The sequence below is a fragment of the Rhinolophus hipposideros genome (assembly GCF_964194185.1).
Source record: "Rhinolophus hipposideros genome assembly, chromosome: 2".
Classification (NCBI taxonomy): Eukaryota; Metazoa; Chordata; class Mammalia; order Chiroptera; family Rhinolophidae; genus Rhinolophus; species Rhinolophus hipposideros.
Window position 1 is genome coordinate 66017409 of NC_138048.1, and position 13375 is coordinate 66030783.

General features: G+C 33.1%; 1 protein-coding gene across 1 annotated transcript in view; it reads right to left on the reverse strand.

Moving 5' to 3' along the window:
• Nucleotides 1-13375, reverse strand: part of PIK3CA (phosphatidylinositol-4,5-bisphosphate 3-kinase catalytic subunit alpha) — a 70315-nt gene that overhangs the window by 6764 nt on the left and 50176 nt on the right. The window contains exons 7-17 of the mRNA XM_081029546.1: nucleotides 12827-12932; nucleotides 12154-12306; nucleotides 11935-12069; nucleotides 9449-9573; nucleotides 8483-8564; nucleotides 8028-8192; nucleotides 7717-7820; nucleotides 6536-6707; nucleotides 4310-4416; nucleotides 3663-3784; nucleotides 2760-2838 (exon numbers count right to left, since the gene is read on the reverse strand). Coding sequence (XP_080885672.1) covers nucleotides 2760-2838; nucleotides 3663-3784; nucleotides 4310-4416; nucleotides 6536-6707; nucleotides 7717-7820; nucleotides 8028-8192; nucleotides 8483-8564; nucleotides 9449-9573; nucleotides 11935-12069; nucleotides 12154-12306; nucleotides 12827-12932 — 1350 coding nt within the window. The remainder of the gene's footprint in view (nucleotides 1-2759; nucleotides 2839-3662; nucleotides 3785-4309; nucleotides 4417-6535; nucleotides 6708-7716; nucleotides 7821-8027; nucleotides 8193-8482; nucleotides 8565-9448; nucleotides 9574-11934; nucleotides 12070-12153; nucleotides 12307-12826; nucleotides 12933-13375) is intronic.

The following is a 13375-nucleotide window of genomic DNA, read 5'->3' on the forward strand; positions in this document are numbered from 1 at the left end:
AAAATCTAGCCTTGTGGAAACATGTAGTTTGAAAAAGGAGTATTGTAATAGCCTTTTCAGATAAATATGATATTTCTTCGATATTATTCCAAAATTTGACAAGAGATAGTTTCTCAAGTTGCAATATGCAATCTGAAAACATAAAAATAACTTTTCATACTCTGTTACATTAAAATCCGTTCATCTATCTAGCATGTGTATGGAACTTTTACCCATATATGACTTTATAATATCCCGCATTAGTCATTTAGAAGACCTTAGTTCACTGAGTTATAGAGGTGTTTCTCAAATGTTGATGCTTTTCATTATACCAACTAAAAAGTCACAGTTGTTAATATTACCACTGATATCATCAGAAAAGTCTTTAATTTGGGGGAAGGTGTTATGCTCACAGCGATGGACACAAAGTTTTCAAAATTCTAATTTTTGTGGAAAGCTCAAATTTGACAATTAACAAATTCTGTCAGTTTTTCTCCTTGAAAAGAGAAGCTCAGATTGTTCATTTTCAAGAAACTGTCTGCCAAATACCCATGCATGAATAATCATTAGCTTATCTATTAGTTATTCTTTACGTAAAAATATTGTTCTATTAAAAAAAAGCAGCAAGTTCAGCTCATAATTCAAATAACCCACAAATGCTTTCCCTTGATACAGCCACACTTTGGCATGCAGCAGAAGTGCTTTATGGGTACTTCTGTGTGCCATTCTTCACACAGAATACTAAAAAGAATATGTCAAGGGTGGAGATGTGAAGATTTAAAGAGACAATGAAAAAAAAGCACCTAACACACCAAATGGCACATGCGTAGTAAAGTATGGTTTTTCTTGAACTGTTGTTCTCATAAGCTACTGCCCATTCTTTTACTTCTTACTTCCTAAAGGGTAATAGTCTACACTTATTTTCATTTTCTCACTTACGTCCTTGCAGCCTAACTTCTACCCCTACCCCTCTACTGGGTCAGCTCTTCCTTAAGCTTACCATGAATCATCGAACCCAAAGGCTTTTTCAGAGTCCTTATACTCTTAAGGCACCGATACTATACATTTTTGTAACTCTCTCCCCTTTTTTTGGATTCTGTGAATCACTTACACTGGTCTTCCTACCCTTTTGAACCTTCATCTTATGGAAACTTTTCTTCTACCTGTCCTGGTAAATACAGGAATTTCTTAAGGTTGAACTGCTGCTCATTTTCTCTTGCTTTACATTGTATTGCTGTTGACATGCTCACAGTTTAAAGAGTCACATAGTCCTGTTAGGTCACAGTAGTCACATAGTCAGTCCCATAGTCCCATAAGGCTTGTTGGGAAAAAACCAAACAAACAAGCAGAATTACCATAAACCTGAATGTAAGTTTGGCCAGGTATAAACAAAAATGCTATGATTTTACTTAAATTTACTTTTTATTTAAAATTAAACTTTAGACAGAAACTTTTACTTAAATTTATTTGTTAAAAGAAAAATATTTAAAAAACATTATGAGACTTAAAAGCTTTCCAAAGATCCAACATACTTTCCAATGACCTAGCTTAACTTTAGATGCTTTTTTTAACCATCATTAATTTACAATTAAATATTATAATTACTGGAGTTATATAGTTAAGTCCTTTCCTCTACTCTGTCTAGTTCTGCATTCTCTTTTGTACTCTATTCCCCTGGGGGTGGTTGTAGTAGTGGCAGGTGGATCTCCCACGACACAGGAAATTATACCAAAAAAGGAAACTTGATTCGTATAATAATAATTGTTGGGGGAAAGCAGCACAAGTTAAGCAAGGAACCAGGAGTTAAGAATTAAAGTTGATGACTGAATTTTGTGATTTGGCAGGTTACTTGAGATGTCCATTTTTCTTCTTGGAAATAGAAGGATGCTATTTGTTACCAGTACATTTTTATATACTAGATACTCTTAATCTATACGAAGCACACACATAAACCTTAATCTACTCTGTTGCTGAAGCTAGAGTTGACTCCTGTGCCAACTTACAGACAAAAATACTTCATGTGACAGTGGCCTTTGCCTGAATGACTCTAGATTTGCAAAGAGATGAGTAAGAGAAGGAAATACCATTAGAATCAAAAAATGACTAGAAGAAGCTGAATGAATGACAGAGAACTTGGAGATAATATTGATCATTACAGAAGGCTGGGCAGAAATCAACAGAATGGCCAAAACTTTAAAATTACTGTGTTTCCCCGAAAATAAGACCGGGTCTTATATTAAGGTTTGCTCCAAAAGATGCATTTAGGGCTTATGTTGAGGGGATGTCACCTTGAAAAATCATGCTAGGGCTTATTTTCCGGTTAGGTCTCATTTTCGGGGAAACATGGTAGTTGATTTCATACATTTTGCTGCAAAACTGATTCAAGATTAGAGGATTTACAAAGTTTTAAAATTAGAAAATTTATATTATGAAAGAAACTTTCTTGTAAGAGCGTAACTTCTGAAAGAAAACAGGGGCCTTTTGTGTCTCCTTTCTAAATAGTGACCTGTTTCTCAATAGTGACACCCTGGAAGCAGCTGCAGCCTTTACCAGCTTAGAGACATAGCTCTTCTTACCTAGCTGAACCTCATGAGCTATTTATTCTAAGCAGAGGAAGAGGACAAATGAAAGTATCATAGTGTAATCAACTAGCATTAATTACTATCCCATACATTTCTTTATAGATATAATGCCTCTGTATGATTTATAATTAATATTTATTAATAGTTTACTTTTTCAGGATAATTTTCAACATACATATTGCCTTATTGGTTACCTACCGAAGATCAAGACCTTGATTTTGCCAGATATTTTCCATAATGCGAATAATTTGAAGTGTTAGCATATCTTGCCGTAAATCTGAAATTCAAATAATATGTACCACCACTTAATGCCAAAAATGCATATCTGGGTATCATGTCATCACACTGTTTTCAAGTAGAAAATAAATAGACTATATTTACTCTTCAAAATAATCTAAAAGGAAGCAATATTGTGATTCTTTAAACCATTTCTGAAGTATCTGCATAAACCCACCTATATAACAATGCAGACTAAGCTGTTTCACAAAAATTTTAAATTAAGATATTTAAAGTACTTATTTTTCTGAATCCTTAAATTTGAACGTTTATATTAAAATATTGGGTTAACAGAATTCAGTGCTGAAATGTCATTTCCCAAAGGAAACCCATCAGTGGATCCTCCCACTGCTCCCTTTACAGCCTGTTCTCCAAGTAAACTAGGACCTTCTTTTATATGATCCCTTAGCAGACTATACTTTTCCTTTGTAACATGGTTATAGTTTTATTTTTGTAATTATTTGTTAACATCTCTCTTTTCCCTGCTAGATTGTAAGCTTCAAGAAGGCAAGGATTCTGTTTTGTTTATTCTTACAACCCCAAGGTCTAGCACATCAGATATTTATGGAATATATGGATGCTCACACAGCAAATGATAGTTAGAAAGTGATTTCAGGCCTTCTGATTCTAAACCTAGTACTTCTTTTCAATAATTATACTTTTCAATAATATATTTAAAGGTTTAGACATCTGCTTAATATTGTATACTTTACCACATGCATATTCCTTAAATGGCTTTCAATAGTCTTCATGGTTCATAAATATCCTGTATATAAAAAGATAGCTAAATTCATGCATCATAAGTTCATTAATACTTTTCCTTACCATCCCCATTTTTAAAGATGATCTCATTGTTCTGAAAGAGTAACTCTGACATGATGTCTGGGTTCTCCCAATTCAACCACAGTGGCCTTTTTGCAGAGGACATAATTCGACATTCTTCAAGCCTTTGAAACAGTTAAAAATTTTACTAGACACCTTAGCTTTATTTGTCTCTTAGCCTCAAATTTATTTTAAAATACATACACATTATAGCTTTCTGAAGTGTTATAAAATTTTAAAACTTTCTACTCAATTTTATTTATGAATTCATTTCTCAGGGAGTATAAAAAATAAATATTACGCTTAAAAATTTCTTATATAATAGCATATGAATTTTCAACAATTATAGGGACATATCATTACCTTTACAGACATTAACACTCCATTTCTTATCCTATGATACCACAAATTCTGGCCATGGAGTATTTTAAACTCTGTTATTAAAGTAGTAAAAACTCATCCTGAATAAGTGCAGTCTGAATTTAAGAGAATTTTACAACTCTTATTTTACAGTGTAGGAGAATGGGAGAGGGAAGTATTTGAAAATTGAATATACTCATTATAATGGACACTTTGACTTTTCTCAAGATTTTCTCCAGAAAGAGTACTTATTTAAATATATCAATAAAACTTCCCATGAAGTACCTTACCTGAGATTTCCTAGTTGATGAGCAGGATTTAGAGGAGACAGAAAGCCCTGTAAAGCATCCATGAAATCTGGTCGCCGCATTTGCTCAACTAAAAACTTCATCTGTACCTGATAGATAAGTACAATCACAGTTAGACTACAATCACAGTTAGACATTGATTTCATCAAAAGTAAAACTAACTGCTAATCTTTTTTATACATTGGAACCTCAGCATTGTGTAGTCTTGGAATCCATACCCTGGACTGGCTGCATTCTAATTATAAGGGTTTCTACAACACAGCACCACAACTCAGGCAGACAGGCAAGAGTGGCAGTACCGCGCACCTTCCTGCGAGAACTCTGCATGATGACAGAGGCTGTGGAACAGGGCGTGGTCAACTACAGCAGGTCAGCCGCTAGTTTCTGTAAATCAAACTGCATCCAATATAGCTATGCCCGTTCATTTAGACATACGCCACGTTCACGCAGAACATAGCAGAGTTCAGTAGTTACAACAGAGTTCGCATGGCCTGCAAATCTAAAATATTTACTATCTGGCCTCTTAAGAAAAAGTCTGCTGACCCTTGTAGGGGAAAAACTATGGCGACATCATGTTATTAACGTTACTTTAAAGCTTTTCAGAAAACATCATATTCACTCTCTCTCTGTTGGGTAGAAAAGGTCATGTAAGGCTAAAAGGGACTGTTGGCATAAGGACTTTTAAAAACCTTTGCTCCACTGAGTCTCATGCTACACTTAGGCTCTAGTATACAGCTGGACAGAAAAAACCCTTTTTAATCAATTCAAACCAGAGCCCAGACTGCTGAGCTATCATGTAATAACTGCCATTTTATTTCAGGAAACCTCCATCTATCGAAAATTCAAAATGTGAGTGGGGAAAAAAGAGGTTAGGAGCTAGGAATTCATAATAAATTAATTTTCATGTAGGAATTTTAGTAACAGTTTTTCTTTTTTCCTTACTAAGTATAAGCAAACAACTAGAAAATCTAGTCATCACTGACAAGGGCCGCTCTTGTAAAGGCATTTCTTTTTCTCAATGTCAACCCTAGTGTTAGCACACTGCTTCCTACACTTTATCATTGTTATTATAACACATGAAACCACTCAAAGTAACAGCTTTTGTTCCTATGATTGAACTTTAAGTTTTCTATCACAGTCCCATTTAAGCCAGTAGTAATGAGTAATGGATTTTATGTTCTTAATCCACCGTATCATAGCCAATCTATGATATGACAATTCCTGCTTGGAAGAAATGCCTATATTTACAAATTTAACTAATATCAAGTTTCTTTTTTTCTTACTTCAGTTACTATCTAAATATAATAAATTTTACTATTTTAAAGCAGTCTAGTCCCCTCCTGCTCACAATTCTGGCATCAGAAACATTCTAATGACCTATACATTCTGATAACCTATACATATTTAAACTTATGTACCATAACTTCAATAAAATCAACTGAGTCACACACTGAATGACATTTAGATTAAAACAATAAATTTCTTTTAAAGTTTGTTTTTCTTCCCCTCAAGCAATATTAATGAAGATGTTGGAAAAATTCAGTCAGTACTTCTAAATTTATATTTTCCATCCTTTGGGGACTCCCTAATAAATGAGGATTTTTTTTCCATTTCACTAGAGGTGAGGAATGATCTCACTTTTTACTATAAAATGTGTGTTAAATAAGAGATAAAAAGTAGGAAAAGGTCATGAAAAATCTTCACATTTAATATTCATCAGTAACATTAAGCTAGACAGCAGACGACTAGAGTATGTGATACATTCACTGAACGACTAAGAGTCCATTTTAAACTTAGACATGTGTAAACTGATTTCTTTCCACTCATTTTCAAGGGCATTACTAAAATATAATATATGAAACAGAATAAGGAAACATTATTTTTAAAAGTTAGGGCTGTAAATAGAGAAAGAGAGAGCTAATGGGCACCTCCCATGTTCTAGGGACTGTGATAGGTGCTTTGCATATCTCACGTCATTTAATTCTCACAACAACCCTATGAAGAAAATGTTATTCCCATTTTATAGATGAGGAAAATGAGTCTTAAAGACTAAATAATGTGTCTAACATTACACAGCTGAGAGGCAGTGGAACTGGGATCCAAATCCTGATATGCTCTAAGACCCACCATTTGCGTACATCCTGGCTCTCAAATAACCCTGCCCCATTGCAATGAACAGAGTCTCGACAACAAACCAGAGTCACACACCTTTTGTGTCTCATCCTTCTTCTCTTGCTTGAGAATGTCAGTTAAGTTAATGAGCTTTTCCATAGCTTCAACTTGCCTATTCAGGTGCTTCAAATACATCCCACATGCACGACAATAGGACTCCAAAAGCAGGCCAAACCTCTGACTAACTGTTTTATTGTGCATCTCAGATCTAAAAGAACAGTGCAAGATTCAAAAAAAAAAAAAAGACCATATATATTTTTATATATAGTCTTAAATGAGTATGCATATAATCTTTTTTGAGAAAATAAGAGGGGTGTAAATGTCTATTACATTGTTTTGTACACCTGAAACTAATAAAAAAAAAAAACCCAAGAAAACCCATTTTCTAAATCTAATAAATGTTATAATCATACTAACAACAAAATGATTTAAAACCTATTATTTAGAAGCAAGACTATCAAAGGTTTCCCGTAGTTCCTGGAAATATAAATTTAATGAACTGGCTTTTAGGTTTATTTCAACTACTTTTCATTTACTAATCTCAGCACAAGATATTTTGACATAAAAAAAGGAAAGTAGGCACAAAAATAACAAAATCAATAGGGTGGGAGTTAAGAGCTCAGTGAGCACTATTTGACTGCTGACATACCTGTCCCTTTTCTGTACTATCTCTAAATTTATTTTAAACCTAGCTTCTAGATCCCACTTTTAATTTATTTTAACATTAAAAAAATCATGTTAATTACAAATCTTCTAAATTTAGAAGAAAAGTGTGTGACCCCTAACTCTGCATATTAGATATATCATATTCTACAAAATACTTTTATTCTTAGCTTGTTTTCTAGTAAGAAACTTGAGCTTCTGTCATTAGTCTTCTGAATTCCAAGGTAAGATTTTTGTTTTTTTCTTTATTTTGGTATATTTTAATACCCACATGCACTGAAACTAACTGCAACATTAATCTAGCAAATTTAACTTTGCTTAAAGTATAATCAAAATCTTTAAAAATATTTCAGCTCTCATTCCTGTATAAACTTCATTTTGAATTTTACTGCTTATTTAACATTAAAAAGTTGAGGGGAAGCTCATCGTTGATACAATATGGATAACTCTTACAGACAAACAAAAACTATAGTATATAAGTAATACATATTTATACATATATTAAGAAAGTAACATGCATCTTAATAATTTAATGTTAAAATAACTGGACTTACTTTAAATGCCAAAAGAAAAAGTGCCCAATCCTTTGATTAGTCAATGCTTTCTTGAGTAAAAATCTCACAAGCAGGTTATCCAAATACTGTTCATATTTTAGTACCTACGTGTTTAAAAACAAACATAAAAACAATTTTACATCAATCAGGGTCAGTTTTTCCATGGTTGGATTTAAAGAAAAGTTTTTAGAAAGAAAGTAATTACTATGCTTTTTTAAAAAAGCATAAAACCAGTTAATACAGTAGTTTTTGAGAATTGCATGGATTTAGAATAAAATAAAAACGTATGTTTCTAGTTTGCATTATTTTACCTGGACTAGCTGAATTAGGTACTGAGAAAGTTTGTCGTCTGTTAAGTATTTTTCCAAGCATCGAACAGCAAAACCTCGAACCATAGGGTCTGGGTAGTTGCAGTCCAGGAGCTCCATAGCCTGTTCAGGTTTGATTGGAGGCCAGTCTTTTACCAAGCAGTACATCTGTGCAGGACAGACCAGGACTCACACTTATAACGCAAAGATAGTTGTAAAGGAACCCTCTAAGACACTGTCTTTTTATTTTAAAGTTGAGATAAAAGCTCCCCTTATGATTCAGTGCTTCAAATGTTCAGCACGGATTAATTTTTATCAGTGGAAGTGGTGTGAACGGTATTTTTCTCCACTATATTACCATTATTAATTTAAAAGTCTATTTCATCTCTTACATTTATGCAGACTTTCAAGAGATAACAATTTAAGCAACATATCAATTTTATGCAACACACATTTACCTGAGCTACTTCATCTCTAGAATTCCATTTAACGGACAGAAGCAATTTGGGTAGAATTTCAGGGATAGTTACACAGTAGTGTCTGTGTGGAAAAGACAAAACAAAATAAAAAATATTCTTGCATGTTATTCAAAAGACCTACATGTCTATATTTTCAACTGTGCAATCTTTAAGAAGGTCCAAACACCTTTAAAACTTCTTACCATTGCTAGCCTTCCTTAAAATCAAAAGAAATCAGCATTTAACACTATTTAGTTGCTATATGTACATATGTACTTAGACACAGTTATAATGGCAAGGAAGACAAAAGGAAGATCCAAATGGAAGACAGGTACTTAGGAAAAATTATAAATTTATTTTATAATACTCTTTCTAAAGCTCCTTTTATTCACCCATTTAAGCAACATGAACCATGAGAAGAGTCACCACTTCTACTGCGGTCACTGGACAGGATTTATGTTTTAATGGACTTGATGCAGAAATGCACTGCAATTGCTTTATTTAAATAAGCCAGTGTACCTTTACCAAGTAGTAGGATAATTTCTTCATAAGTAGAAATAAGGCATTACACTATTAGTTTGAGGGAGTGTAAAAAAAAAAATGGAGGGATCGCCTAAAAATGGAAAAATCGTCCAACTAAATCACAATTAAATTGACCTAAAACTATAGGATATTTTTTTGGAGCTTGAATTTTATTAAAAAATAAAACCAAAAATCAAATCTTAAAAAAAGTTATATCAGGGATTTAGAGTTTTAAAAAAGCCTTCAACGTGCAAGGTTAGTACCAATACAGCATAGTTTTCTAGAAATACTGATCTATACCCACAGCTTTAAAAAGCATAATGTTTATAATAAAAAATCATGTAAATTATGCATTATTTAACAGGTATGGTAGAAACATGGCAAGATCAGCCAACCTCAGTACTTTCTTCTGTTACTGAAGAAACAGAGACTCTTAACACTCACCTGTGGCTCCACAGAAAATCTTTCTCTTGCTCAGTGATTTCAGATAGAGGATCTCGGGTACAAATTGCTCGGAGCTGTTCTTTATCATTTTCCCTTAATTCGTTGTCTCTAGCTAGTCTGTTACTCTGTAAAATAAAACAGTGACTTTTGTGATTTCCTTTGCCATATTTTTTCATCCAGGATTCATGAATCTACAGAAAAAGAAAACTGTCAATAACTTTACATTGCTTATTAACTGATGTGAACTAGTTTACAATTCTTATTGCAAGACTTTATTTTCAGGAAGAGGGAAGAAGCAATGTAAGACAGTATTTGTGGAACAAATCCAATAACTTATTTGGTTAACATTACCACCAACCACAGAACTGTAACTGACAAAGTTAGGCAGGGGTAAGAGCTGACTGGGTAGTAGTGAATAATAGTCTTCTATTAACTAATCTGGTAATATTTCCGGAATAAGAAATAGTAAAATAATAAAATAAAAACGTAAATTCTTTCATATTCTTTGCCTGAATTCATCCTTATAATTACTCTAAGGCTTTCAAATTTAAAAAGTAAAAATAAATAAGGGAAAAAAGAAGAAACCCCATTAACACACTGTACACTTAAATGGGTGTTTGGAAACTAAAAAGAAAACACTTTTGGTATAATTCCAAGATTCCAAGTAATGTATTTATTCCCTTTAAATATAGATACATTAACTACATAATGAATAATTATGAATGCATTTAATATATTATACAAAACAAATATATATTCCTTAGAATGGGTTACACATATTTCTAATCGCTAACAATGAAAGCAAACATCCATGCTATTTGGTTTTTACACATTTAAACATTGTTAATTTATCTAACAACATAAAGAAATATTGCTGGCACATATTCATTCAACAAATATTTATTAAAACATGTCCTGTGTGCCTTGTCTTGTTCTTATTGTTCAGGACACAGAAGAATAAAACAACCTATTTTCACAGGGCCTCCATTATAGTGGGAAATTAAGTGAACATATAAGAGAAATATTGGAGAGTTGACATAAATACTCTGGGTGACGTCACAGGGAATGAGTGACACTGGATAAGTTAGACTCCTTAAGCCTGTTTCCTTACTGGTGAAATAAGGACTGTAATAATATCTACGTTCATAGAGATTGCTTTTAACATTAAATGAGATAATATGTAAACGGTGATTGGTATGGCATTTCGTACACAATAAGTACTTAATAAATGTTAGCAATTATCATCAAGGAATTAAACTTACAGAATAGTGATTATATTTCTCAAGAAAGGGATCTCTTTAATGTCAAAAAAGTTAACTGTACTTTTAGTATCTGATAGAATTCAGTAATGATTTTAAATTAATTGTACTTATCAAAATACCTTTTACACATCTTTGAAAGTACATAGGCAGGAAGGCTAAAGGTTATTATGATTATTACTCAGTTTACAAAAGGGATTGGTAAACCCCTTACTGATCATACAGCTGTAAACTCATAAAAGTTTCTAAGTGAAAGATTGCTGGCTGTCCCTGGGTGCTGCTGTTACTTCATCCAGGAGTATATGAAACATGGTAGGCATATTTCTGGACCTCTTAGCCCCATATTAATTGGTGGGCCTATCAGTAACCTACAACTAGGCCAAAGAAAAAGTGATAAATTTGAAAAGTGGGAAAAAAGACAACAAAGAACAAAAATATTCTCTTCTCTTAGCACTGACACCTTTGCCCTTGAGAAATAAGGGAGAATTTAATGGTCCTTACACCCACTTATATTGTGGTTGCAAAGTTGAGACAGAGATCAGACAATTAGATCAGTATTTAAATTCCGTTTCATATATACTCTTTTCTAGGGGATCTGGGTTATGGTGGTGAAGCTATTTTTTCTGCTTCCAAGCTCAGTTAGCAACATATTTATACTTTAGTTCAACCTCAAAGTTACTATCTCAGAGAGGTCTTTCCTAAACCCAATATATATTAGCTTTTCTCTCCCAACCCTCCTTTTCTCATTCTTGGTACACTATTGTTTTTTCCTTTGTGGCACTTACCATGATTTATAATCTTATTTCTTCTTTCACCAGTTTAATGTCTATTTTCACCATTAGACTGTGTACTCAATAGAGGTCTTTTTAGGATACAACTTTATGACCTAGTACATACCATACAATACATTTTTTCTTTCAAAGAAAAATTGTTTTTTGTAAGAGACTAAAACTGATTCTATCTTTCAGTTAACATTGGGTCTGTTGAAACTAAAGAAATATTTGTTAAATGAAGGTAGGCTAGAGCTCCGAGTAAACGAAGAAGAGGCAGAGCTGTAGTAAAAATATTAGGATATAGAGAATTTTATTATATTGCAATACCATCCTAGAGCCTATAGTAGCTCTGTCAGTGTAACTAAAACACACGAAACCCTTTCCATACAAAGAGTATGTACCCAAATCCACTGATTATTACAGATACTTAAGAAAACTCAGTGATTTGCCTTACCAGTCCTGCATGGGAATAACTAAATCCTGCTTCTCGGGACACAGACCAATTGGCATGCTCTTCAATCACTGACATATCTGGAAACTTGACCACACTGCTGAACCAGTCAAACTCCAACTCTAAGCATGGAGTTTCCTAAGAGATGGAATAAAAGTTATTATGTACATATATGTTGTGCTTGACTGTCATAAAAAATTGTAATTTATGATAATAGCTTACTTTATTTGGATTTGATCCAGTAACCCCAATAGGGTTCAGCAAATCTTCTAATCCATGAGGTACTGGCCAAAGATTCAAAGCCATTTTTCCAGATACTAGAGTATCTGTATAATCAAACAAGTTTATATTTCCCCAGGCCAATGGACAGTGTTCCTTAAAAAATAAAATAAAATAAAACGCAGGAAAATATTCATACTCTGTGGATTAAATTATAGAATGCATTTCAAAACTCTTTTCTTCCCTAGGAAGGAGAGGTCAACAACTGCCCCTATCATAATGTCTATAACAAGCCATATTAACTTTTTCAAAGTGTAAGAACTTGCTTTCCTTTTTCCCATATGAAATTACATATATTTTCTTTAATTATTAATAGGAAATATGAACCAAAGCAAGCAAGACAGATATTTGAATGTAATCACTTAACAGATCTTTGTGTGTAGTCACTTTGCATGTTTAAAAAACTGTATCAATATGACCTCAGGACATACCACAAATAAATTCTGGAAGCTCCCAAGGTATTCTTCTATGATACATTTATTTATTAAAAATTTTATAATGTTTTATTTATTTTAGATAAAGAAAAATAATATCCATTTCTTGACTAAAAACTCAATCAGCAGTACATTAGTAGTGTCTAGAGGTTAATAGAATTGCTCCTTCTAAAATACTTTACCTCCTTAGCACCTTTTCGGCCTTTGACAGAACAAATGGAAAGGCAAAGTCGAGCCGCACGAGGAAGATCAGGAATGTATATGTCGTAATTCAGCCATTCGTTCCACCTATGTGAAATTTGAAAGAACAAAAGAATTTACCAAGAAAAAAGGTATATAAATGACTCCTATACATCGTCAAGAAAAAAATACGTAAAACGAAAAACAGGCCAGAGATTGACTAGATATTTCAGATTGACTAGATAACAGATATTTCACAAGATCATATCCCAATGGCCAATAAACATGAAAAAGCAGTCAAAGTCAGTTTGTCATTCAGAAAATGCAAAGCAAAATGTCATGGAGATATCACTATACAAGAGATTGGCTAAAACTATAAAGATTGACAATAACAATGGGTGGTAATGATGGATAGTAACAGGAAACCTCATATACTGCTAGTGAAGGTGTAACATACAACCAATTTGGAAAGCATAATCTACTAAAACTGACCTAGACTTGGCTCCACCTCTAGATATAAAACCAAAGAAATTTGTGCATTTGTACACAGA